Source organism: Pezoporus flaviventris, unplaced genomic scaffold (genome assembly GCF_033815535.1).
Source record: "Pezoporus flaviventris isolate CSIRO_AGI_PZ_B2104156 unplaced genomic scaffold, CSIRO_AGI_Pfla_v1 ptg000096l, whole genome shotgun sequence".
NCBI lineage: Eukaryota > Metazoa > Chordata > Aves > Psittaciformes > Psittacidae > Pezoporus > Pezoporus flaviventris.
In genome coordinates, this window is record NW_026892644.1 from 1,012,455 (window position 1) to 1,037,573 (window position 25,119).

A 25,119-nucleotide genomic window follows, 5' to 3' on the forward strand; every position below is an offset into this window, starting at 1 on the left:
TCAAAATCAAGGCATTTAATAAAATAAAACATCTTGTCTTCTTCCCCAAATCTGTGTTAAAAATATGTAAATATACATCAATATTCAGAAAGGATATAAAGCTCCTTGTTCTGTGGGTACATAGTGGTTTCTTCAAAGCAATGCAGCCAACTAGACAAATGTATTGGGGGGATTGGACTGAATAGGCCAGGCAACCTTTTTTTCCTTTTCTTCTCTGTTAAAAGCATCATAGATGGAGTCTTTCATGACAGTTTTGGCTGGAGCTGGGATATCTGCGATCCCAACATGATTCTTTTTGGCTATTCTGGAACTGGTGGTGATGGTGTATGCATTGCTTCTGTAACATTTCATGGCAGACATGCAGAAAGTTTCTTTCATCCCTCTTCTGAAGTTTGCATTATACACGGAGTAGATGGTTGGCTTAGCAGCTGAAGAACTGAAGGAGATCCAGGTGATGAACAGGAAAACCAGGGAGCTTTTTCTGTAGTTGATTTCCTGTGGGTGCCACAGCTGTACCATGTAGAAAGGGAGCCAGGAGAGGAGAAAGACTGAGTTTAACATTAAGAACATTTTGATGGTTTTCACTTTTGCTCTCGGAACAGTATTCGTTGTCCTCCTGACAGTCCTGCCATCAGTGCCTATTCTCCAAATGTACTTGATGACCCTCTGGTAGAAGAAGACAATGAGGGTAGACGGCATCAAAAACACCACCAAGAGGCGGATGACACCATAGGTAACTCCTTCCCAAGATCTGGGGAGAAAAAAGTTGCAGTGGTCGTCACTGTTGGAGCTGTAGAAAAGGAAAGCCGGTGATGCAAATGCAGCCTCAAAGAGCCAAGAGGCCAGAATCATTTTCTTGGCTTTCTCCCTGGACACTTTGAAGCTCAGGGGGTAAATGATAGTGTAGAATCTGTCCACACATATAGAGAGGAGCACATATATCTGGACTCCAGGGGTGATGTGCTGGATGTACCTTACCAGCTTGCACATTGAGTTCCCCAGTGTCCACCTGCCATAGGTGAACTGAAGCAGCACAAAGGGCACGCTTGTGACACTAGTCAGCAGGTCTGCACAAGCCATGGAGACAACAAAATAGTTGGTGGTGGATTGCGTCCTCCTGCTCCGATGGATCACTAAGCAAACGAGGGAGTTTCCAACGAGGGACACCAGCCACAGCGCTCCCAAAACCATGCTGGCTGCTGTAATTTCCCCCTGCTGCAGGTCATACAGCGAGGCAGTGCGGTTCCTGCTTGAGCTGGGTCCTGTGGGTGATGCTGTCATCTCATAGCCAGCAGAGGGGATGGGGCTGTTCGAGTAGCTCTCGCTCTGCAGCAGAAGCAGGAAGGTAGGGAGAACAACAGTACCGCCGTTGTTATCCATGCTGTGAGCAATCATGGCCACGTCTTTTGCTCAGGCTGCATAAAAGGAGAAGAAGCAAGGTTCTATTTAACAGGTCTGTGGGAAAAACCTACCTTAAGCAATGAAAGATAATTTTAAGTAACCTACATACTGCTTAACATATGGATATCAGAGAAACAGTCAGAAGTATACGGTTAGTCTCTCTGTTACAGCAGAGGCCATTCAGTTTTGTGTTGAGTTTTATTAAGAACCTGACTGTTTTAGGACATCCACCTCTGTCCTCTGAAAGATAAATGTTCCTTTCACAGCTAGAGACTGAGGTGCCTTTTCACCCATGCTGGTGACCTGCAAACTGAGTGAGAGGAATACGCTGACTACACCACCACCACCCTAAGGCAAACACGATCACTACTGTATCTTCTTTTTAGATGGTGTTTTTCAGCTGCCAGGGTGCTCTAATGACTTCTGTGTTTCCAAGCTGTCACTGAATCCTTGGATTCAGTGGATCAATCCTTGGATCAAACTCTAGCCTGTCCTTTGTGGCAGATATGGGACACACCATGGTATGACATATATATGACTTCCTGTTTTAAGAAGTGAGACAGGAATGAATATATTACTAGACAGAGTCTGCAATCTTGAATTCAGTCTGTTGTCTTGGTCCTAGGCTATTACAGGGTTAAAATGTAAAAGTGCTAAATATTAGTGGCTGTGTGTATGCAAACACCTTGCCTGGGCCTAATGATCCCGAAGTATCCTTTCAAATCATGGTGTTTAGATGCAAATTCTTATTCATTAGAAACAGAAAATCTGTGTTTCTGTGGATATGTTGTGTGAATGCGTAAGTCCAGAGTCTTGATACCACAAAAGATAAATCTGTCTTCAGTTAATGATCAGAAGTTCAAGTGTTCATCCCAGAAACCAAATGGACAAGTTCAAAAAGCCACCAGCATCCTCCTCAGCTTTCCAAGCAATCCAAATTCCCAACCTTCCTTTCTGAGTATTTTTGTCCCCAGTGTTATCCTTATGCTTTTTGCTGTGCCTGCTCCAGCTCTGCATCTATCACCAATTACTTTCTCCTTGTCTCCCTACTCAGACTGGAGCTCCATGGTGCAAAGCCACTGGATGAACATGGAATCTTTGTGCTGTTTCATGTGTCATCTTCAATAATGCAATGCATAGTCAGATGTGGAAGAGAAAAAGATCTATTAATTGCTTCATGTGGCTAAAGGTTTTGTTTCCTCTAGCTGTATTCATTAGCTGCACTTATTAGAACATACAATATGCATGTTTCATACGAACAGGCTTGATGTACAATCAGCTGCACAGCACAGGCATGAATTTAGCATACTTGAAAATGCAGAGTGTGCTTGCAGTGTGGCACAGCTGCATGGGCACTGCCAGTCTGTGTAGCTGCAGCCACAGAGCTGCTGGACCCCCCTGTACCTCTCTATGCCCTGCACCATGCCCAGCTGCCTACTGTGCATCAGCAGAAAATGGGCCAATATATGTCATCAATGCTGCTTCCAATGCAGCTAGCTTTATTTTGGAGCTTTTGTGTGCAGGTAGTGTCTGGGAGCTGACAGCATGACTCAGGTTAAGTTGGACTCGTAGCTGAAGCAGTCTGGGGCTAGTCAACAGCTGGGTTTGTTTCAGGGGTGTGTTAAACAAGGAGTTTCACATGCTAGCCTCCTGTCAAAATAGCACTCAGGACACCAGCAGTGAGACCCAATGTGTTGCTGGTGTCTGAGTTACCAACTGTGCAAGGGGCACCATCTGCAGATGATACATTGCCCCTCATCCCGTCTTCTGCTGGAGGGCTGTGGGTGCTGCCCAGCCTGGCCTTCACTTTCCCTCATCCCTTCTCTCATTGTTTTCTTATTAGCTTTTCCTGGCAGATGATTCCTGGTTTCTCAAACAGCTCCTGCTTGCCTTTCCTTACCCTCCATCGGCTCGATCTGGCCCCCTGGAGATATCCTGCCATCACCAGCTGTCAGCACAGTATTTGAACTGCTGTCTCTGGCAGAATGGCAGGATGTACTGACAGTACAACCCACTAAATTACATGTTAGAATTATCTGTAATAGAATGATACACATGGAGCCTATTAACCAGATAGAAAAGAACATTATGGGCTATTTTGCTTCCTTAATTTCGCTTCTTGCTATGCAGAAGCATGTGTTATTTAAAAATAACCAGCTGCACACATTATGCTTCATAGAAGAATAACCAGATGACATTTTCTTGACCAATACGGAAGAACAGTGGAAGTCAGGCACGAGAATGAAATGACCTTCCTAAGCTGTTAAAATATGCAGACTCTCTAGCGCTGTTCTCATGATAATTCTCCTGGCAAGCCAAATTTGCTGTCTGTGTCAGTTCAGACCCGAGACATTTAGTTATGCAGGTTGTAACACTCAGATAGTATTTCTGTTTCATTTTGACTAAAAGTCAGCCCAGACACTCTTTAATGGAGAACTCAGGTTATCTGCCAGCACGCCTATAAGAAGCTGGGAATTCAGCAACCCCACCATGGAACAGTATGTGTCATCCTCAGAGGTGTGTGAGGTGAGCTAACTAGTGGGTGCCTACAGAGAAAGGACAATGGCAAGAGCTGTATCCAGCTGTCTTGTGTTTGAGCTTTGCTAACAGAAGAAGCAGCACCTCAATGGGAGAAACCTTCCTTTTTCCATCCTTCACCAGATACCATGTGTTTGCATTGAGAGAGAGAGTATTTGGTTATGTGTCCGTGGTGGTGCTGGTTCCTCCACTGTGAGTGTAACAGGAGAGGCACCAAACACAGGTGAAAGTGATACTTTATTTTGTGATTCTTTCTTCCTTGGGAAAATCTAAAGTCATTTAGCACACTGCCCACAAGGTCCAGGTGAATGTATAAGGGCAATATAGCGACTTTAACTATCCTGACCATTCAATTGCTCTGGTTGAATGTCAATTACTTGTTTTATTTTCTGAAAAATAAATACTATCTGATTAAGGAGCACTGAGATTCCTGCATTCCTAGTCATAAATATTTTTTCTGTCAGAGGGACCAGAAGCTGATTTTCTTTTATATTAAAGGATCTGTATTCAACCCTATTTTTCGTAGGTGGTAACAAGATCAGAATCATGCCTTGATTTAGCAGTAAGAACCTTTGTGTCTATTGCCCAGCATCTCTTCTTCGGTGGGCAAGTTTGTTTTTTATAATGGAGACATAAACTTCTACATAATAAGTAATGCTCCTGTTGGCAGCATGAGCAAGAAAATCTCAGTGTATGCATTGTTCTTCTTGGGTCTGGGATGCAAATAACCACAGATTCTCTATCTTGCTACATTAGGTATCCCACATTCCTGACTGCTGCATCATTACTGAAATATGGTTTAAGTGTTAGTGAACTGCTCAGCTAGCAAATACCAGATCCATAAGAAAATAGGAATGAGCTCTTTAGTCTCCCTCTGCTTGCAGGTCAAAAAGGAAGTATTAGAAATACAAAAGTAAAAATTACTTGAGACCTAATTACATTTTTGCTTAAGAAAAATGCTTTTGTTTGATTTTACCTTTAAACCTGTGTAATACTGTGCTGAGTGAAAGGCTACTTTCTAGTTACTGAGTCTGCATTAATGCAGCAGTGCCAAAAATCTCACTTTTTTTTTGAACATTATAGAGTGGGAATCCTTTTAAAACTGGTATAAGGACTTCCTGTATTTCTGTTTAAAACCCCAAAGTTTTTTGCATTTGCTTGAAAAAATAAGGGGCATGTGAAATGACTCATAATTATCAGAGGGATTTCCTGGTGCCACAGTTCCTATGTCATGGACCTTAATTTGCAGTTTGAAGGCACGAACATTCCATTTTCAGGATTATCCCTTGGGTTGATAGCAAGTTAAATATATTCTTGCTAACTCTCCAAAACAGATCTGTTTCTTAGAGATTAAGTCTTTGAGCCACCAGAACTTCATAAAATCACTGCCATGTCTACTTTGCTGTTGCATAAAGCCCATATGGCATAGTTGCTGTGTGTTTGCATGTTTAGTGTCCTCTCAACAAAATAAGTGTTCACTGCCATTTGGAAGAGTAAAACTTAATAAGATTTGCAAAGGAATGCATTAAATGGCTTTTAAAATGTTTAATCAAAATAATATACCTTTTGTTTCCCAGCCATAGCTTTTCAGGATTAAAAAGGTAGCTAAAAAATAGATTGCTATACATTATTTAACCTTGCACTAACAGAAGGGGCTTTTTTAGTCAACATATTTTACCTTTCTGCATCATACCTTCAAAATACCAGGCAAGCTTTGGTCCAGCAAATTATTTGAAAAGCATTAAGCTGGTCATTTACTCCATAAAATTCCCTTTCTGAAGAATATCTTAGCAATAGCTGCCAGACTGGAAGAGAAATGCTTCATCTAACTGAGTTTAATCAACATTAGAAATGGGAGCAAATTGAATCAGAATGGGGGGACTTTTGTCTGGGTGTAAGGTGCTAGAAGGTAACATTCATCCTTGACTAAATTCAAGTTAACTACCCTGTGTGTGCATTGTCTCAATGTAATAATCCTTTTATAGAAGAACACAGACTCTTTTAACCCCTGTTTCTTGCTATGTAGAGATAACTGTGCGCATATTGAGGCCATCCAGCACTTCTGCTTGCAGTGGAGGAATGTGGATACACATGCTTCTGTAAGCACGCAGATTCCCTGCCAGTTCTTCTCTCTGGTCTAGTGCTCATAAAAATGCTCAGCTATTTTGCCCTTACGAAGGCTTTTCTATTCTTCGAGCAGCTCTGCAGAGCAAAGCCTGAAAATCTCTTGAAGTGAAGTGTGTTCTTCCTCGCTCTCTGCATTCCAGTATATGGGGATAGAAAACATCTGCCTCTATTTTATCAGGATAATAACATGGGTTGGACACAAGGAAATTTTTGTGATCCATAGGCATTTCTCAAATGCCTCTGCCTGCTCCCTGCTCTACTCCACTGGTGGAGATTCCTGTTCTGCAGCATAGGTAGCTAAAGATGACATGACTAGAAGTGTGGATGGGCTATTTCATGGATGAAGCTTTCAGTACCAGTGTGGTCGCAGTTCAACTTACAGATTCTGTACTGCTGATGTAAGTCAATACACATTATTGCATCTTTTATCAGCATCTGAGAGCCTAGCCTGTATTGCAGGGTGCGGTCATGGGAGCAGGAAATACAGATGGAATCAAATAAAGGAAGGAAATGTACTTAATTTCCAGCACATCTAAAGATGTGAAGATGCTGTTAGCTACTGCATGAGCATGAATCTAAACAAGATTTTTCTACTGTATGCTTGAGGAAAGTAAGGGCAAGTAGACAGTCTCTTTGCCTTCAACCTTCATCAACTCTTTGTGTTCTTTCCTGACCATTTTAACAAGGTATTAAAGCTGAGAACAAGGATATAATATACTACAACACTTGCTGGGATTTGAGCAAATTTATATTTCTTGTACTGGTTGCCTAAGGAATAATGCTTTTTCAGCTTTATCGTTTTAACTGAGCTTAATAAGTGGTGAACCATGCAGTAGCTAAATAGTCCAAGAACAGGGTCCATCTAAAGCTTCTGGGTCTGTAAGCTGAAATCTGGAGTTAACTACTCTGCATACCTGTAGCACTAAGGCCTGGCCTGGGGCAAATTCATGGGCCATGATTCTGATGAACATTCAGGGTTCAAAACCGTATGTAGGTCATAAGTTACTGTATATTGGCTGAGTCTACTTAAGAGACAGTGCCATCTTTTGAAGCTCATTGTGGTATTAAAGGTTGTAAGAACACTAGCTTTTTCCTGCATCTGAAGTCAATGACTTTTTCTCATGTATTTACTGTGGGTTAAGACTGACACACAGGCAGCCACCATAGGTCTATTAACTTGAGGTGAGTTTCTAAGACCCAGTAATTTATTCATGCACCTAACCCTAAGAGCATGTTTATTCTTTGTTGGTGGTGGGAAGGAGACCTTATGGTAACTGCAGATTCCACTTATACCAAACATCATTCTTTGGTTCAGCGACAGACAGTGGTAAAATATGAGCCATATTTGTGCTCAACACTGCCTAGATAGACACCCTTACCTCATCTGTATCTGCAGAGTGAGGGACAGAGGTGTAACTCTCTTCAGCCAGGGCTATGCTGAAGCACAGGTGGAGGTTGCAACCTCCAGATCTGTAGAAAGGATGACATAGGCAGGATCACATGCAGTGGGAAGTTAATCATCCAGTAGCTGTAGGGTGGGGTCATGTGCAAGGCCCAGGGAGGACACAGTCTTCCTTCCACAGACCTGGGCTGTGCCAAATAAATTGTTGGGTCTGTAATGGCCTTTGGACTGCCTGTTTCTTCAATCTGCTCCCTCTACTCTTGCCCACAGCATGGTCTGGCTAATGATAAGAGAGACACATAGCACAGTGCTTTGTCTACTGCCTCACGAGCATGAGTACAACACACTGTTTACAAACAGGTGCACAGTGGATATGGGCTTCTTGTAGAAGCTTTTCTTCCCCAAAGGAAAGACCCACAGAGTTTTAAGTGTGTCAGACTTTTATCATGTCTCAGGCTTTATTCTATCATCCTAGTAGTTGCTATTAGTATTACTACTAGCAACTAGTAGTAAAACTCTAGATTAGGACTGTTCTAAAAATGATAGCAAAACCCAGATCTCTGCCCAATGCGTCTATGGGGGCAGTTACTATTAGTATTATTACTAGCGACTAGTAGTAAAACTCTAGGTTAGGGCTGTTCTAAAAATGATAGCAAAACCCAGATCTCTGCCCAGTGTGTCTATGGGGGCATGAAAAAGTGGGAACAAGGAGAAGAGGGACTGACCTAATTTCCAACTCTGCTGTCAAGCTAGGTTCTCACCCACTGGTGCTGTCCAAGGAGAGTGTGGAGAAGCTTGAAATACACCTTTGCAGGTTGCTTGCCTTCTTAATAGGGATTGAGTCTGTCCTTGGACACAGCTGGGTTGGACCCTTTCCTGATTCAGAGGTAAAAAAATAGATGCTCTCTCCCACACACTTATATTATTTTTTGGCAACGCCAGGTCCTGCCCACAACACAGCATGCTCTCCTGCTTGATGTGAGGAACACAGTGCTTACCAGGGCTGGTTTTCCACGGTGGGTGTTGACAGATAAGCTGTGGTGAATCTCACACTTGGCTGATTTCTCTGCCCATCTCTTGGCAATTCTCACCCCCTCCCTGCTGAGTGTCCTCTCCCCCACAGGAAGAACATGCCAGCAGCATCAGTGAGGACTCTGGCAGCTTAGCTCACCCTCTCACTAGCAATAAACACAAGTTGTCATCCTAGGAGAACATTAAGTGTGGGATTTTTTTGTTCTTTCTGTATGAAGATGTCATGTTACAGTTAATTCTTGATATTAAATCTTGTGAAAACTGTTTTTTTCAGCACACAAGAAGTTAATGTGGTAACAGAATTTTCACATTGGTGCAAACAACTGTGCTGGGATCTAGGAGTCCCTGTCATATGGTTAATGACCTTTCTCAGTAACTTGGATGTAGTGCTCACAAGACAGAGGTCACCTATGCAAGACATAGTGGTAGAAAGTGGGGTAGCACTGGTGACTAATAATCATACTATGGATAGAGTTGCCAGAGATCTTAAGATGCTTCCGGGAAGACTTATCTGACAGGAATAAGAGGAGGAGACCTGAATGAGCAGTAAAAGGGTGTTCCTATGTCAGAGGATATGGCCATTAGTGAGAGCATTCCATAGCTTTTCTATATTAACTTTCCTGGAGAAGCCACAAGGGCAAAAGCCATAGTTAGGCTGGAAATGTCTGATGCAGAGATGTTTGTTGGAATGGATGTTTCAGCTGAGTTAGGCTCAGGGTAGACAAAAAAAGGTAGGAAAAACCACTGAGGCAAGGTGCTGGCCTGCTGGTAACTGCTGAACTGGAGATGTTTTCTTACAAAGGGTGCCAGTGGCAAGAACTATTTTGTCTGCCTGTCAGATACGAAGTTTAGGGAATGATGGAAGCTGCTGGAATGGAGAAATCCCAAACACATAAGTGCTGTTTCATGTTTTGGTGGTGGTGAACTGTGTTTGTAGTGGGGAAGGGGAGCAGACTGAGGATGTTAGGGGCTATTCTGCATCTGGTTGAAATTGCTCCATAGATTGGTAAGCACCTGAGGAGGGATGACTGGCGGGGCTGCAAAGGAAGATGCAGATGGAGATCATATGGTGTGACCCAGATGGGGGAACTGCATTGCACAGGTTTGCAAATAGAGGCTTCACAGGAGAACTGTGGGGGAGTAAGAGTCTGAAAGCTCTTACTTCAAGCTAAGGAGCAGAGCTCCCTGAATGTGCCTGAGGTATAGAAATTCCTCCCCTTACTGACTCATCCAAGACCAAAATGTTTAAAATAAACCCACGAATCAAGCTTCTAAAAATCCGAAGACACCCAAATAAAGATCAGCTTTTAAGGATGCCTCTGGGTTGGCACCCAATTTTCCTGCAAATCAAGCCACTTGTTTAAGCCATTAACAGGGTCTCTAACAACAAATCTTCAAGAACCACATTTAAAAACCTTTGCCAGAAAGAACCGGCTGTGAATCCTGCCTCATACACACAAATCACTTTTTGAGAGCAGTTTTACTTCTCCATTACTCCATGGAGCCAACATACTGTTTGACATGCCGGAAGCCAGCTGGGTGAATGAAAAATATTGCAATGCATTCTTAGAGAGTATGTGCCTGAATTAGCAAAACCAGAATCGCCTTCTTGTCTCTGCGAGCTACATATAAGCAAAGATTACTATGCCTGTGGTGTTGCCCTAAGTAGCTGCATCCAGGCATCCCCACAGAAAAAAAAGGGAGACAAGGCTTTCAGAAAGGGTGACTTCAAATTAATGACTGAAAAATACAAAAGCAGATGTTTTAGTGCAGTAACACCAGGAAGGAAGAAGCTGTTTGAATGTATCTAGAGACAGGGAAAAAACAGATGGGCAGATTGGTCTGCTTCATCTCAGTTAAAATAATTTTCTGCTTTCAGCGAACTAATCATGTCAGGGGACTCATTTAAGACAAATAAGTAGCATAATTTAAAAATAATGAATATAGATGCACACAATGTAGATTTGTACAGAAATTATGGACATTTATTCTGCAGTAATTCTACACACTTCCCTGCTTTCAGCAGAATCAGTTTAAAATTAAAGCCCTGCAGGGCATTTGCTCGTGAGGAATGAGTCCTCTTTGCTAAACCCCAAGGATTTTATATGCAAGTAAGTAAATATAAGAAGATAAATTACTGGGAAAGATCACCTCGGTAAAGAAAGCTATCCTTTTAGCTACAGCAGTCTTCATCACAGTACCTATCCATCCACATACCTGCTCCAAAGCATAATCCCAGAGGCGCCGGTCTCGTCCTTTCTCTGCTTGTTGTCCCAAGTGGAGGCACCTCTGGGCAGGTGCCAATCATACTGGAAACCGCACAGTATATTCACATCTGTGCCTTCCTCTTCCTGAATAGCTGCGAATCTGGCTGAGGGGGAGGGATGGGGTATTCTACCCCTCTTCTTTGACGGAGGAAAAGATGACGTTTTTCGGGGCTGGCTGCTGCCACCAGTTTCTTTCTGTGTCATGTGGGATGCGGATCATGTGGCAGTCCCTCCTCAGCACTCAGACGCCCCAGGACCTCCCCAGAAGCCCGCCGCCTCCTCTCTCTTCTCCCCTCTCCCTGCGGGGTGCCCACCCTCCGCCCCGTCGGTGCCCGGCGGCGCTGGGCCGGTCAGCACCACGGACAGCGGCGAGCCGCCCGGACCCCGACGGGGCGGGCACCGGGACGTGTCGTGTGCCGTCCCCACCACCCCGTAGCGGCGGGGCTCTCTGTAGCCCCCCGATCCCTTCACGGTCCCCGTTCTCCCCGCCGCAAGGCCCCAGGGGGCAGGGGAGGGCAGCCCCGGGGGCAGGGCTGTCCCTCGGCCCGCCGCCGGGTTTGGCTGCCGGCGCTGACGTGACGGTTGCTATGGCGAGGTGCGGCTGCTGAAGAGGATGCTTGTCTTCCACGATGGTCGTCATGGGACCCTGCCCATTGAAAGAAACAGAGCGAATGAATAAGGAGGAGGAGGTGAAGAGAATATTTAATTAGATGCCTCTGGGAATTTATGGTGGTTTTTGTTTGTTTGTTTGGTTTTTTTTTTGTTGTTTTTTTCTTAAATTACCACATAGACACGGAAACTCGTTATGGAAAAAAGGAGAAATCAAATTGTCTGGTCCCCCCTTTCAGCATTGGCCACCTTCTTTTTTGCATTTTATAGGGCATGACACTGACAACATTTCTTTATGTTCTCTGCCACATACACTTTATTAAGCAAGGTGGAGTAACAACAACCGTCCCCAAATCAAACTGAGCAGTCTCTCACCAGCGAACTGATCACTTCCATGTTTGTCCCACAGAAGTACAACAGATCCATGAATTATATTGCAGTATCAGTTTAAGGCAGGAATATATCATTATAGCCTTGACAAACTTTCTGCTTGTGAGCTAACCAAGAAATTTGTTTGGGGGATAGATTTATCCTGTTCCAGGATGTCTCATTAGGTACATGGGTAAGCTGAACCAACACAGGCTGACTCAAAGGCTGGGTGCTTTCCCTTGTTTGTCCTCATTTTTCAGCAGAGAACCCCAGGTATAATTTTATGGTTTTTACTACATGTCTTTAGGGCACTGAAGGAGCAGTACATTTGCTTTTTGAAAGTTACTTTCAAGGAAGAACATTGAAATAAACAGTGTTCCTCCCCCAACCCCCCCGAGTAATTACTGCAGGATAGTTTCATTTCCTGTATTTTGTATTTTCGTAGTGCATTACCTGCAGTGGAGCAGGTACCCTGGGAATCAAGTCAGAAATATGGGATAGCTTCTATACAAGGAATGGTTCAATTAGATGAGGACTGTGTTTCTCAGTTAGAAATGGGTTAAATGTGAACAAATTTGATTGATAGAGCGAATTACATGAAGAGTATGCACAGGGACTTTCTGTTCATCTTCCAACTTGAAGAACTTAGAAGGAGACATCAAATACAGGAATCTGGTTCAGAACACACAGAAGGTGGGGGTTTCCCGAAGTGTGGGTGTAGCTCTATGGGGCTCCTTGCCAAACGATGTTGTGGGTGCAGAACTTCATGTGAGTGTGAGGGGAGATTGAATGAATGTTTGGAAAAGGGCTCAACAGACCTAAACTCTGAGCTCAGAACAGTTGGAAGTTGGGAGAACTCCTAGAGAAAGTATTGTACTGAGGTTCGGTGAAAGTTATAATCAAGCCAATGATTTTATAAAGTTTGAGGTGGGAGTGTGACTTTCCAAATACATCTACAATATATTCTTGCCCAGCTAGAGAATGGCAGTAGTAATGGCAGCTTGACCATCCACCAGCTCATTTCCAGATATTTCACATTCCATATTTCAAACTGCTGATTTTCCTGAGCAAGTTTCTATTTTGACTGTTTTCTTCCCTGTGATTTTCAGTATCAATGAAAGATAATCTTATTTTTCACATTCTTTCAAACATGCTTTCACTGACAGTGAAGGAAGGTGAAGAAAGGTTATCTGACACTGGTGGTGATGGAGTGCTTCACAGGGACATGGAAACCTCTGGACTGACACACATGATTGTTCCTCTAGTTTAGGATTGCAGCCTTTGGCAGTGGTAAATGCACGATGTTTTGAGAGAAAGCATAAGAACTTGACAGTTGTTTGGGGGTTCATTTTCTCTTTCTTGCTACTTCGACATAAGGATCAGAGCTTGAAATACAGTGATACTGGTTTCTCATGAGCTTAGCTTACATTATCTCTTCTAGTCACTGCTGAATTAATCGAGCCTTTATAAAATCTAAGTACCTTATTGCAGTATTGATAAACTGGAAGAGAGGCGATGATGTGCACCTCATTCGGCGTAGCTGCTGTTATTTGGACATTTGTTTCTCTGACAAGACCTTAGTGTTCTCTTAAGTTTGTCCCGAATGACCCAGGTTATCCCAAATCTGTTGTCAACTGTTGCCAGAGTCACAGTTGCTGTTGATTATTTTGGAATTGTTTTTGCAGGGCAAATATATTTTCACTCAGTATTGGTCTGTCTTGAATTGTGCATTTGTTTGACCAAAGCTGGAAGTAAATCTCAAATTCTTTTTTTGACACCTGTCACTTTCCTGGTATTAAAGAAGCTTTTATTCCTATCAATGAATACAGCAACAAACCCAGACAGAGACGTCAGGTCCCTCAGCTGACACCTGACCAGAGACAAAAGGGCGTTCAGTGACAGAAAGTTTGCTTAGGGGGGGAAAGGGAAGAAGCAGAAAACCAAATCATACTAAGAGATATGGGATAATAGGTGCAGATAAAAATACATGCTATGCTGTGCCTTCTGTGTATTGGGACCATTATGCCTGAGGTACTTCACAAGGTACGTACCTCTGTATTTGCAGGATCAGAGAATGGGAAAGCAGCTGTGATTTATTCATGGGGCCAAACTCTGAGCGGAACTTTGTTCAGGGCTTTGAGAACTGGGACCAGTTCATGAATGACTCCATGTTCTCTAAGAACGCTGCCTTTCAGCCTGGTTTCATTTGAGCGATGGGCTGGCGACTTGCTATATATCTCAGGCAAGATCCCTTTGGACTTTAAGTCTGGTATGAATTGTGCCCCTAATGGACAGCCCATTAAGGGTTGGGTTTTTTGGGTTTGCTTGTTGGTTTCACCTGTTTAAATCCCAGCAGTAGTTCAGAGAGTAGTGAGAAATGTCCCACTGCTGAGCAAAAGCCACAGCTTTGCATAGCTGTGCTTAGACCCCTGTAAGGTCTGAGCACAGACCCCTGAAAAGGAAGTGAAATTCTGGGATAATAAGCTCTGGGGTCATGTCATATCTTCTTGGTGTGGGAAATAGTAAGATGCCTTGAAGAAATATGACTCATTCTTATTTGCGTTCAGAAAACTGGGGGAATGTCTAGGTTTCTCTTTAATCAAAGCTTAATGTGAACTTGTTTTCTTTGTCTCCTCCCCACGCATCGCATGCAAAGCAGGATTCTCTGGCCCTTGAAGTTAATATAGTGTATTGTGCATTCTAACAGATGACATTTCATGTGACCTACATGCACAGAGTGCAGCTGGGATGAGTCAGAATTCTGTGGCGGCCACATCTACATTCTTAAATTAATGCATATATTTAAAACGAGGGGAAAGACTGACACTGAAGCATTCATTCAGAAGCAGCAGTAAGATCTGTACCTGCTTCAAAGAGGAACTCATTTCCCTGGAGACACTGATCCTGTGCCTCTTACTCGGAGGCAGTTTCCAGTCATGCAATGATGTCAAAGTCAGGTCACCAGGATCAGGACAGAAAGGATTTCTGGCAATGCCAATCAAGGAATCCTAAACAGGGAGAGTAGTGCTATAAAGGGTGCTATGGCAAGCACAGGAGGCATGGAGGCAGCCAGTGTGAAGTAAAAAGGAGTCACAATTTATTATTTTAATCTGATGCACATTCCTGATTGAACATGACTGAATAGGAGATCTTCTTTGGATTGTTATCTTCTACTTCACAGAGCAAAAAAGGAGCTTTTACTTTCCTGATGAAGAACTGTATATTTTTTCTTAGGGTTGGTGTGAGAGAGGTGACAGAAATGATCCATTGTAGTGAGTCAGCTGAGTTTGGGGGCCTGGTGTAGGCCAGAACTGACAATGTGAGCTTGCCCTAAACCAAACCGAATCAAAACAGTAAGAAGACTGGCCTACTGTAGGCTTCCATGGCTCTCCTTAGAAGAACTATCCCCATTGTAAGTTTAACATGCTTATCAATAGGCAGGGTAGGGTTCCCACAATGTTAACTTTGCTTTACAGCAATGTTTAAATATATTTCCACTATCTGGGCCAAATTCTGATAAGCTCTGTCTTATGCTTGGAGAAACAGAAGAAAAAAGAAGTAAAATGCTAGATACTGGTAGAACTGTGAATTGAGCCTTTATCAACAGCGAAAGCATGCTCCTCACTTGGCCTAGGGAAATAAAGTAATAGGACATATTAATTTTTTGATCAGTAATATGGACTTCTTGAGTTTTCCCAGGAAGTAATCTAAACTGGAAGGATTCCTCAGATAAACACTCCAATAAGCATTTTTACATGTTCACATTTAGTGCAATGGCTATTTTCAGATACCCTTCATAAAATCTTGCCTTGTTATACTTGGTTTCTGTTTCAGTGAAGGAGGGCCAGGGACCTTCCTACACAGCCTGAGCCCACATGAGGTCTCAATGACCTTCTTATGTTACATTCTTCCTTTCTCATGCTGCCTTTTTAAACATTTAGCTACTTGACTGTTCTAAGATGGAGTGCATTCACCAAATCTGGCATAGGGCTTAGGAGTCCTGTATGTTCTGATTATCTTTGTTCACAGCCTTCTGATCAAGCCTGGCTGACAAAGATGGCTGGAAAATCAGGTCCCTCCAAAAGATGCAATCAATGGAATTTCCTTGCTGTAGCAAAGAAAATGCACCCAAGAAGTGCTACAGGCACAGTTGCTTTCAGCCTGATGGCAGTATCATTAAAATCAATAAAAAGACTCATACTGACTTCAGTATGGAAATAATTTCCTACCCTGGAAGTGTCTGCTTGAGTTACACAAGGGAAGCAAGGTCAGGCTTTGTCTTAAAGCTACTTACATAAATAACTTATTACAGGGTTAATAACTGATGACTCAATTCTTACAGAGACCAGAGGTCAAAGGGCTGCTTACAGCAACTGATAAACCACTCCTGACTGATGTTCTCACAGCACCCATGATAAATGCTGCTGATAGGCATATCATGCTTATCCATCAGTCTTTTATGAACTACTTATAAGTGCCATATTGTTATAAATCTTGACTAACAAAGCAAGTAACTTCTGTGTCAGAAAGCTGCGCACGAAGTTTGGAAACCCAAGTCACTATTGATGTCTACAGAACACCCGGTTGGTAAACTGAATGTTACTACAGTTGTGAAATATATTTCCAGGAGAACATGAGATAGAAAGCTTTGTGCATAATGTATCATTAGAAAGGCAACTTGTTTTCTGGCTTAGCTTTACCATTGTGAAAGAGAAATGGGGAAATGATTTCAGACAAAAATAAAACAAATGATGGACAAGCCCTGCAAATAGGCACCAGGTTTTGCCACATATTGGCTCTTGTTTCCCCTAACCTCTGAATTTGCTCTTAAAAATGAGTGTGAGGCTATTATATGTGTCTATTATAAAAATAGCCATCAACTGCATCAACTGTCACTCACAAGGGACACCAGATTTTCTTACTTGAACAGATATGGTAATTTCTTTTCCCCCACTGTGCAATAAACTTTGAGGCTATTTGTGAAGTGCTCCAGTCCTTAGCTCGAACCCTGTCTCGCTGGGAAGAGCCTAAAAGGAGTCACCCCTTTGAAGTGTCGACAGCAGTGCTGCCGGGTCCAGGTCCTTTGTCTTCCCTGGGGGAAGCAGTAGCTGCATACTATATCCCAGCGTCAAATCCCAGGGACTATGCTGATGCAGGAAGATGGGGGTGACCATGGGGACACCGGCTCTGATACTGCACCAAGGGGGGTGCAGCAAGGGTTTGGGAGGTGGTGGTAACCAGGATGACCTCTTCTGCTTGCAGGGTACCTGAGGTGGATTTGGTAGGGACGTGCTAGAGTCAGGATGTAAATTCCTCTCTGGAGCATCAGCTCAGCACCCAGGTCATTAATCCTTCTTAAGACAGGTTCAGGTTTTACTCTTTGAGCCGCTTTCTGAAGGCTGCTAGGAGCTGGGAGAGCTTACATAAGCGTGCACCTCTTAGGAACTGCTCTAGCAGGACAGAGAAGGACGCACATTACAGGGGCTTCCACCTCCTCCCTACCTCCCCAACAGATTTTCATAGTCACGGCATAGAAAATTCTCATATGCATGAAACTATACAAGAGAGAAATATACTCCAAAGAGATACACAAAGCAGTGGCCATAGGTGGTTATTGTTATTTACTGTCTATATTCAGCATGCTTTCAGGACAGCAATGTTCCTTGTCCCAGCCAAGGAGTCTCTACCATTGTGAATTTTACTTGAGTATCTTATAAACCAGAAAAGAGGTGCTGCCTTTGCCCACCAGCGATCTGCCAAGGCTGCATTTATACTTTCTTAGTGACACTCCATTGCAACTTTTCACACTTTCACCGAGACAAAGACTCACAACAGTTTCGCGTAATTTCTCTTGCAAAAGCTTCTTCCCTCCCTGAAGAATGGATTTATCTGAGAGCCCGTACACGGCTCTTCGAAAGAAAACCAATGCTGCCCTCCTGCGGCCTCGGGATCTCCTTGCCAGGAAGAAACTGCGTATGTCCATCAACCTCTGCGTGACTGTTCTGCTCTGGAGGAAGAAGGGAGAGCCGTCAGGCAGTGGGATTTCCACCCTCCGGCTTTTCACACTTCCCCCCATTCTGACAGCGCAATTAGGTGACTGAGTCTGAATTCCCACCTGGTAAATCAAAGAATGAAAACAGAATGATAACAGATAAACTTAACTGAGTTGTTCATCATTGCCTGTTGGAGAAAATTGCCCTTTTCCCTGGAGTGGGAACTCGAGACCACCAATGCAGACTCAGGAGCCTGAGCAGCCATCGGTGCCTGCACAGTCTCTGGGCAATGACAGTGCTGACCACAGCCAGGCTTCCCTGAATCCTGTTTTTTTAACTGCATTGCCTGTTTAGGACTTCTCAGCCACTGGATGGAGAAGGTGGTGGCTCTTCAAGAGGCTACACTGTCTCATCTATCTTCCCTATTTCACACAAATACACCCATTCCTTGTACTAAAAAATATCCAGGACACTTCTGATGACCTGCATCTGCTGGCCATCGAGGGCCAGAGATGCCTGCACTGCTATAATGAGACTTCAGCGAGGGAGGGTTTTTAGTGAAGGAATGTCAAGACAACAGCGGTTGTAGATTAAACAAATGTGCTATGCTGGCTAACAGCTGGCACGCTGGGGAGGTGGTGATGTGTTAAACAGGGCTAAATGCTGTACTAAGTTTAAATCTGGAGTAACTACCCTGGAGTAACTGGAGTAACTGGACTGACTCCCTTGTATGGAGAGCAGAAGCTGGCCTTGTGATTACAGGAAAAAGTGCAGCAGATGAAGAGTTTCAGGAAAAGTTAGATCAAGACAGAGTGAAATCCAGCAGCTCTGACCAACTATTTCTCCTCTTTTCTAATAGCATTTCTGGGGCTAGCTTCTTATACCACATCACTCTGTTTTTAGAGGGGTTAATGGATAAAAGAAGCCCAGACTCTGGTCTCATTTACACCATCATACACCTGCATGTTTCAGTGTAGTTCAGCTCTACTTGAGCTTCCATAAGCAAGACAAAAAACAGCACACCTGGGCTTATTGTAGCTGAGCAGTGGGTCAACCAAGACGCATACCTGTTTCAACAGAGACACTTCGAATGTTGTGAGCAGAAAGACACCAGGATGACTTCTCTCCTCACATGCAAATCCTGCTGACATCAGCATCTGAGGGTATGCACATCTGAGGGGAAAATTTGGCATCTCTTGAGTGTTCCCATCCCCCAGCTCCATAGTTGGGAAGGGGAGCCAAGAGTCATAAGGAATCGCTCCAGAGGGCAAGACTGCTCTTGCAGAAGCAGATTTTCTATTTTTTGACTGGATTTTAATGCTTGTCAGATGTGAAGTTCATAGGAAGTATAATGAAGCCCAGGTGAGGTATTACTTGCGCTGAGAAATGGCTGGGCATGTAAGTTGGTGCTGAGGGACCATACTTGTAGCAGATTAAAATGCATTATATATAATTAGGGTTGTAATTACGGGTGGTTTAGGGTTGCCACCTCTGTAATAAAAGGGCACATCAGCCACATGGTTGATGTGCAGGTGCTGTATGTGCATACTGGCTTTAAGAGCAGTGGTCAGATCTGTAATGCCCCAGTTTGCTGCTGGAAACCTTCTGCTGGTGCCCTGAAATGAATTACTTGCCTCACCTCAGCAAGCCAGGCCTCATGCTACCTCTTCCCCCAGGACCTGCATAGTCTGGTGAAATTCAGCATGTGTTTCACTATGACAATGCTATTTCTCTTCTTCCAAACCAGCATCATTCACAAAAACATCTGCCGATACCAGTGTCCCCAGCCTTAGATTGCAAATGAACCCAAGTTTGGCTGAAATTGACGCTGCTGTGCTGGTTTATGCTAGCTGGTGCTCCGTAGCGATGAAGTTATGGGAATCCTGACATTCTTAGGAAAGGAAAATTGAGACAGATGTCTCCCCTGTTGTTATTCATACTGTCTGACCTTTTTTCCTGTACTTTCTCCCGTGTATCATTTAGCATGTGAGCACTTCAGGGAAGAGGAGAGGAAGGAAGTGTCCTTAATGGGCTCTTTTGTGAAATGAGGTAGATCAGGTGACTAGAGGATATTTCTTTTTTGCTGTAGAAGGCTGTAGATTTAGCACTGCAGACTTTACTCTTTTAAAGTGTTTAGCCCTCCCTTAAACCGTGAATTTGGCTTAGAAAGGATTAAAAAATAAGTATCAATTTATACCTTTTTTTCTTTCCCCTGGCACAGTCTAAATGCCTGGATCAGGCTTTTACTGCAACCGGAGAGCGTTAAAACCTCTCTTCCTCTCTTCTAAAATGAAAGCAGCCATAGAATATCAGTAACGGGATGATAGGAAAACTGCCAGGTATTGTGAGACCCAAGTTAATGCAGTGAGAGCTGGCAAAGCTGTTCTCTTGTGTGTGGGGCACTGGCTTGCTAACAAAAGCACACCCTACTACGGCACATACTGGTGCACAGCGGCCTCTTGGGATGACAGGGGTTATGTTTCCTAAGAGTTGTCTCTGGGTTGTAGTGCTTATACTTGAGGGAGCATTCTGTTCATTTAAGGTTAAATCCTACCTTTCTGCTTAAACTGGGTGGTATATGGTACCTGAAATTTGTGTAGATGGACATGGCCTGCTAGGTGTGAGTACCTGTAAATGGGAATGATGAATAATCTTATTGGAAGGGGTTGAAAATGGTTTGTCTTTGGTGCTTCTGACATGACATAGATTGGTCTCAAGACAGCAAAGAGCTGGGTTATCAGAATGTTGGGAATCAAGGGGAGAAGGGCTCCTGGGTGCTAATGGAAAGACATGGTCTTTGTAACACTGGATGCTACTTAAACAATCTGTGTGTCAGCCATTATGTGTAAAGTATAGCAGCACTTTTCTTATCTCACAGGGATGCTGAATCAGGCCATGTAGGCACCGACTGCCAAGGGGTTGTGGAAGATATCTTTGGCCTGTAGTGCTTGAGAGGAGGGCATGGCTGCTGCAAGGCAAATAACCAGTGGTGGGGCATGGTGTGAAAGGAACAGGACTGTAACAGAGGTGCCTAGGGGGACTTCCAGAGGTGGAGAGCAGGCATGGAGGCTCTGCAGTTACAGAAGAGCAAGGCCCTGGGTGTACATCAGCACATCAGCCTGTCGTGACTGAATTTGGACCCTGTGAGGCTGCACATGTGAGGTGCTCATTAGTTCAGAGGTGGGAAGTGCCTCGTTGACAGCGTTTGGGTCTTCTTGGTCCCGTGGCATCCGGAAGCCGTGTCCTTCCTCTCCTTCTCTCCATTCTTTGCGCACACACAAATGGCTGAAGCTGGTAGGGACCTCTGGAAGCTGTGTGGTCCGACCTCCGGCTCAAGCAGACACACTCAATCTGTCCAGGGACATGTCCACTCAGGTTTTCCATATCTGCAGGGATGGAGACTCCAGACACCACCGGGCAGCCTGTCCTTACCTCCTGCCCTGCTTCCCAGCCCCTGTGCACTCCTTGCTTCAGTCAGTAGGTGTCAGCGAGCTCCAGCCAACGCTCCCAGCCCCACCAGCCCATCTCCCGAGCATCCTGCGCGGAGACAACCCTGGTGAAACCCAGAAGAAATATGGGTCAGACAAATGAGTGGAGGATGGAGTGCGAGGACAGCAATGTCACAGAGACAAGGGATGTTTGGGGGAGTTTCTCCTCGGTGAGTTAGGGTAAACTCCCCACTGTCGGCTGCGCACTGCGGAAAGCTGCAGGAGGGAGCTTTGTGACTGGTTAAAACATGCTCCTAAGTTTTTTAGCACTCTATAGATAAGTCCCCCACTATGTTTTAAACAGATTTACCTCATCCTGACTTTGCTGGTGTGGTTTCCTTGGGCAGATAGCCTCATCTCACAGGCCTTGATTTGCCCATCTGTAAAATAAAGATGGTAAAAAACTGGTGTGCCAGGGCTACAGCACAAATCACTTGTTGCACACCTGACTCAAGCAATTATAATATGTTAGGAATAGAGATGCTATGCCCTGAGATGGGGACGTTTGTGCAGTGTCTCCGTTCTTGCCATCTTTGGACTCATCTGCGAAAGTGACAACTTTGCTGGTTTGTAAAGACAGCTGGTAAGTGTAGCTTGGGAACAATGCTGCTTTTTATAAGTGAGCTGTGAAGCCCATGGTGACTATCTTTTGAGATCTAGACTAAGTAATTGAATGGGTGCAGGTATAATCAAATTGCCTTTCATCGTTGCTCTGCTCTATGCTGGAGGTGGCTGCACACAGCAGAGATTGACATGATTCTCTTGTGTAAAAACCAGTTTCTGAGGTGGTGAGTTAATGAAATGCTGGTGGCAGTGGCAGGTTGAGTTAGACGTAGATGGAATTTTCTATCTGGCCCTACCAGTGCTGTCCACGCTACTTATGGGGAATCATACCCAGCTGTGGCTGCCAGAAGATAAGGTCTGGGGTCTGGGCTAAAAGGAGCAAGGATAGATTCTCAGCTCCTGCTCTGCAGGCAGGAGACAACTTTCTTATATAGTGAGTGAGGCGTTGTATTGTGACACAACATTTGAGCTAAGTTACCCGGAGAGGGGAACTGAATGCAACTCTACTTGTTTTTAATGTCTTGCAGGGAGCCAAGGGCTGGCAGCCCTGGGAACAGGAGGTCTAAACACTCCTTCAGTCTTTTGAATTAGGCACCACATAAATGTAAGTCTCTTACAGATGCCACAGTAGGTGGTTTATCTATAGCCTTTAATCCTTCTGTGCTTCAGCTCCCTTTTTCTTAGGATATAGATAGGGATACTTTGCAGCTATGCTGACAGTATAAATACCTCAGGGATGTGGTATTTTCTGCTGTCTTGTTACTGTGGTGGCAAAACATATAGGCAGAACATTATTATTTACTATTCAATTTACAGAGATGGCTTTATAAACAAGAGAGTGTATGTTTTGGAAACAGAGCGAGGGAGGGTTAGAGATGGACTTGCTCAGCCTGTCTGTGGGACAGGGAATGAGGAAAGAGGCTGCTCCTAATCTGCCTCTCTGGTTATGGAGCATGTTGATGGATTTTGGGGGGAAACTCATCCAGCTTACAGACAGGCTGCTGCTACACCACTGAGCTCTGAAGTTCTGAAGCTGAGGAACTGAAGGCTACCAAAAAATACCAGGAATCCTTTGTCTGCTCAAATACCCTTCATAAAATAATAACAAGTCACAGTATCGTCTGGAGATGTATTTGGCATTTCTGAGCATGAGGGACGAGTACAGGTGACAGAAACTCTGAGGTCCTGCAGCAATGTCCTTATGGGCAACAGCACTTTGGTGCTTTACTGTACAATACCCTATAGAAGGCATGTGATTAATCCACTTAACTTGTGGGCACCAAATGCTTGACTTCAGGAAAGAAAGGATCTAATATGGGTCTTAATGCCTCAAATGGATTTCCTGGCAACCCTAGGCATGAGAGTTTTCTTACAGAGATTAGTTAGATTACTTGGTAGAAATGGAAATCAGAAGACCTGAACATAGTTAAAGGAGGAAACAGGGAAGGGATTGTGTAGCTGCAAGCTTTTTTCATGGGCTGTGGGAAGATAAGAATGCATTTTGAGAGGTGGAAGGCAGAATTAATTTTTTTTTGCAGTGAGGAAAAAGGCATGTGCTTTGAAAAGCCATGATATGAAAGGGATGGAAATGGAGGATGTGTAGAAATGTAAGGCTCTGAGAACAGGATAGTACAGTTATGAAGGTGTGTAGTTAAGTGAGGAGTAATGTAGCAGTGAGAAAAAATACCTGTGCATATACAACAGGTAATTCTCACCTTTTACTTAACATTTTATTGGGGTAACATGGAAAAATCACAAAGATAGTCTGAAGTAAAATTGCCTGTTCATACCATATTTCAGCTTCCAGCTGAGACAACACTTGGTTTGGCCTGCATCTGATATAGAAGCCTCCAAAATCTGGTTTGAATCTGAGAGATTGTTTTATTCCTATCTTGGTAATAGCATCTCTCCAGTTAACCAGATTGAGCAGCTGCTGATAGGTCTTCAGCCCAGACACTGAGGCTGGCTGAGCTACTGTCCTTCAGTGAAACTGCAACAATGATCTTTAACAAGACTTTGGAGATAGCTAAGTATTCATGGGGGTATTGATTAATGAGAAACTCAACATGAGCCAGCTTCAGTGTGAGCTCACAGACCAGAAAGCCAACCGTATCTCGGGCTGCATCAAAAGGAGCGTGACCAGCAGGTAGAAGGAGGTGATCCTGCCCCTCTACTCTGCTCTCGTGAGACCTCACTTGAAGTATTGTGTGCAGTTCTGGTGTCCTCAACATAAAAAGGACATGGAACTGTTGGAACAAGTCCAGAGGAGGGCCATGAGGATGATCAGGGGACTGGAGAACCTCTTGTATGAAGACAGGCTGAGGAAGTTGGAGCTGTTCAGCCTGGAGAAGAGAAGGCTGTGTGGAGACCTCATAGCAGCCTTCCAGTATCTGAAGGGGGCCTATAGGGATGCTGGGGAGGGACTCTTCATTAGGGACTGTAGTGATAGGACAAGGAGCAGCGAGTTAAAACTTAATCAGGGGAAGTTTAGATTGGATATAAGGGAGAAGTTCTTCACTGTGAGGGTGCTGACTGGAATGGGTTGCCCAAGAAGTTGCGAATGCTCCATCCCTGGCAGTGTTCAAGGCCAGGTTGGATGAAGCCTTGGGTGACATGGTTTAGTGCAAGGCATCCCTGCCCATGGCAAGGGGGTTGGAACTTGATGATCTTAAGGTCCTTTCCAACCCAAACCTTTCTATGATTCTAGGATTCTATGTATACATGCACATTTATCTGAGAAAAATTCTCCCCTGGAGCTGATGCTGTCCTGTTCTGCGCCTCCAGCTCTTTTTTTCTGCAATAGGGGAGCAGGGAGAGAGGTCCTTCTCTGGCTTTTCCATGGCCTGCCATCTGCCTAGAAGGTGAGATGAAGGTGCAGGACATGTCAAGAGTTTGGAAGCCACCCTCATAGGCTGCGCCCGGCAGACAACAGTTGTGTGGCAGGCTCAGCAGAGGGAGCTTTGTGTTCAGTCCTGGAGCTGAGGAAGGGAGCAGACTTAATGCAGCTCAGAAAGAAAAGGTTACTTTCCTTTTCCTCCCTCCCCTGGGACCCTGAGCTTGCTGCCTGGGCTAGGAATGGCTAGGCAGCATCACACGGTTCCCGTGTTTGAGTATTTTATGCTGCCCATGCAGTTTAGGAAGCGCTTAGAGCCTGCTCCTGTGACGCTGTGCTATAAAACTCAGATCTCCCACCACGTCCCTGGGCAGCTGTCGTTCCTCTGGCAGAAGGAGGATTGCTCCGTATAGAGTCTGTCTGTGTTGTCCAAACTTGTTTGCTATTCAGTGTAGTTATAGTACTTGAAATTGTCCAAACATCCTGCTGCCTGGCT

The 25,119-nt window shown here is 44.2% G+C and overlaps 1 protein-coding gene across 1 annotated transcript; it reads right to left on the reverse strand.

Annotated features, from left to right (window-relative positions):
• On the reverse strand, positions 1–11,026 carry GPR19 (G protein-coupled receptor 19). Its single transcript, XM_061476393.1, has 3 exons — positions 10,899–11,026; positions 10,718–10,809; positions 1–1,415 (listed from the first exon to the last, which is right to left on the reverse strand). Exon 3 carries the CDS (start codon positions 1,393–1,395, stop codon positions 151–153), a length of 1,245 nt encoding a protein of 414 aa, XP_061332377.1. The 5' UTR covers positions 1,396–1,415; positions 10,718–10,809; positions 10,899–11,026; the 3' UTR covers positions 1–150.
• Positions 11,027–25,119: the final 14,093 nt, after the last annotated feature.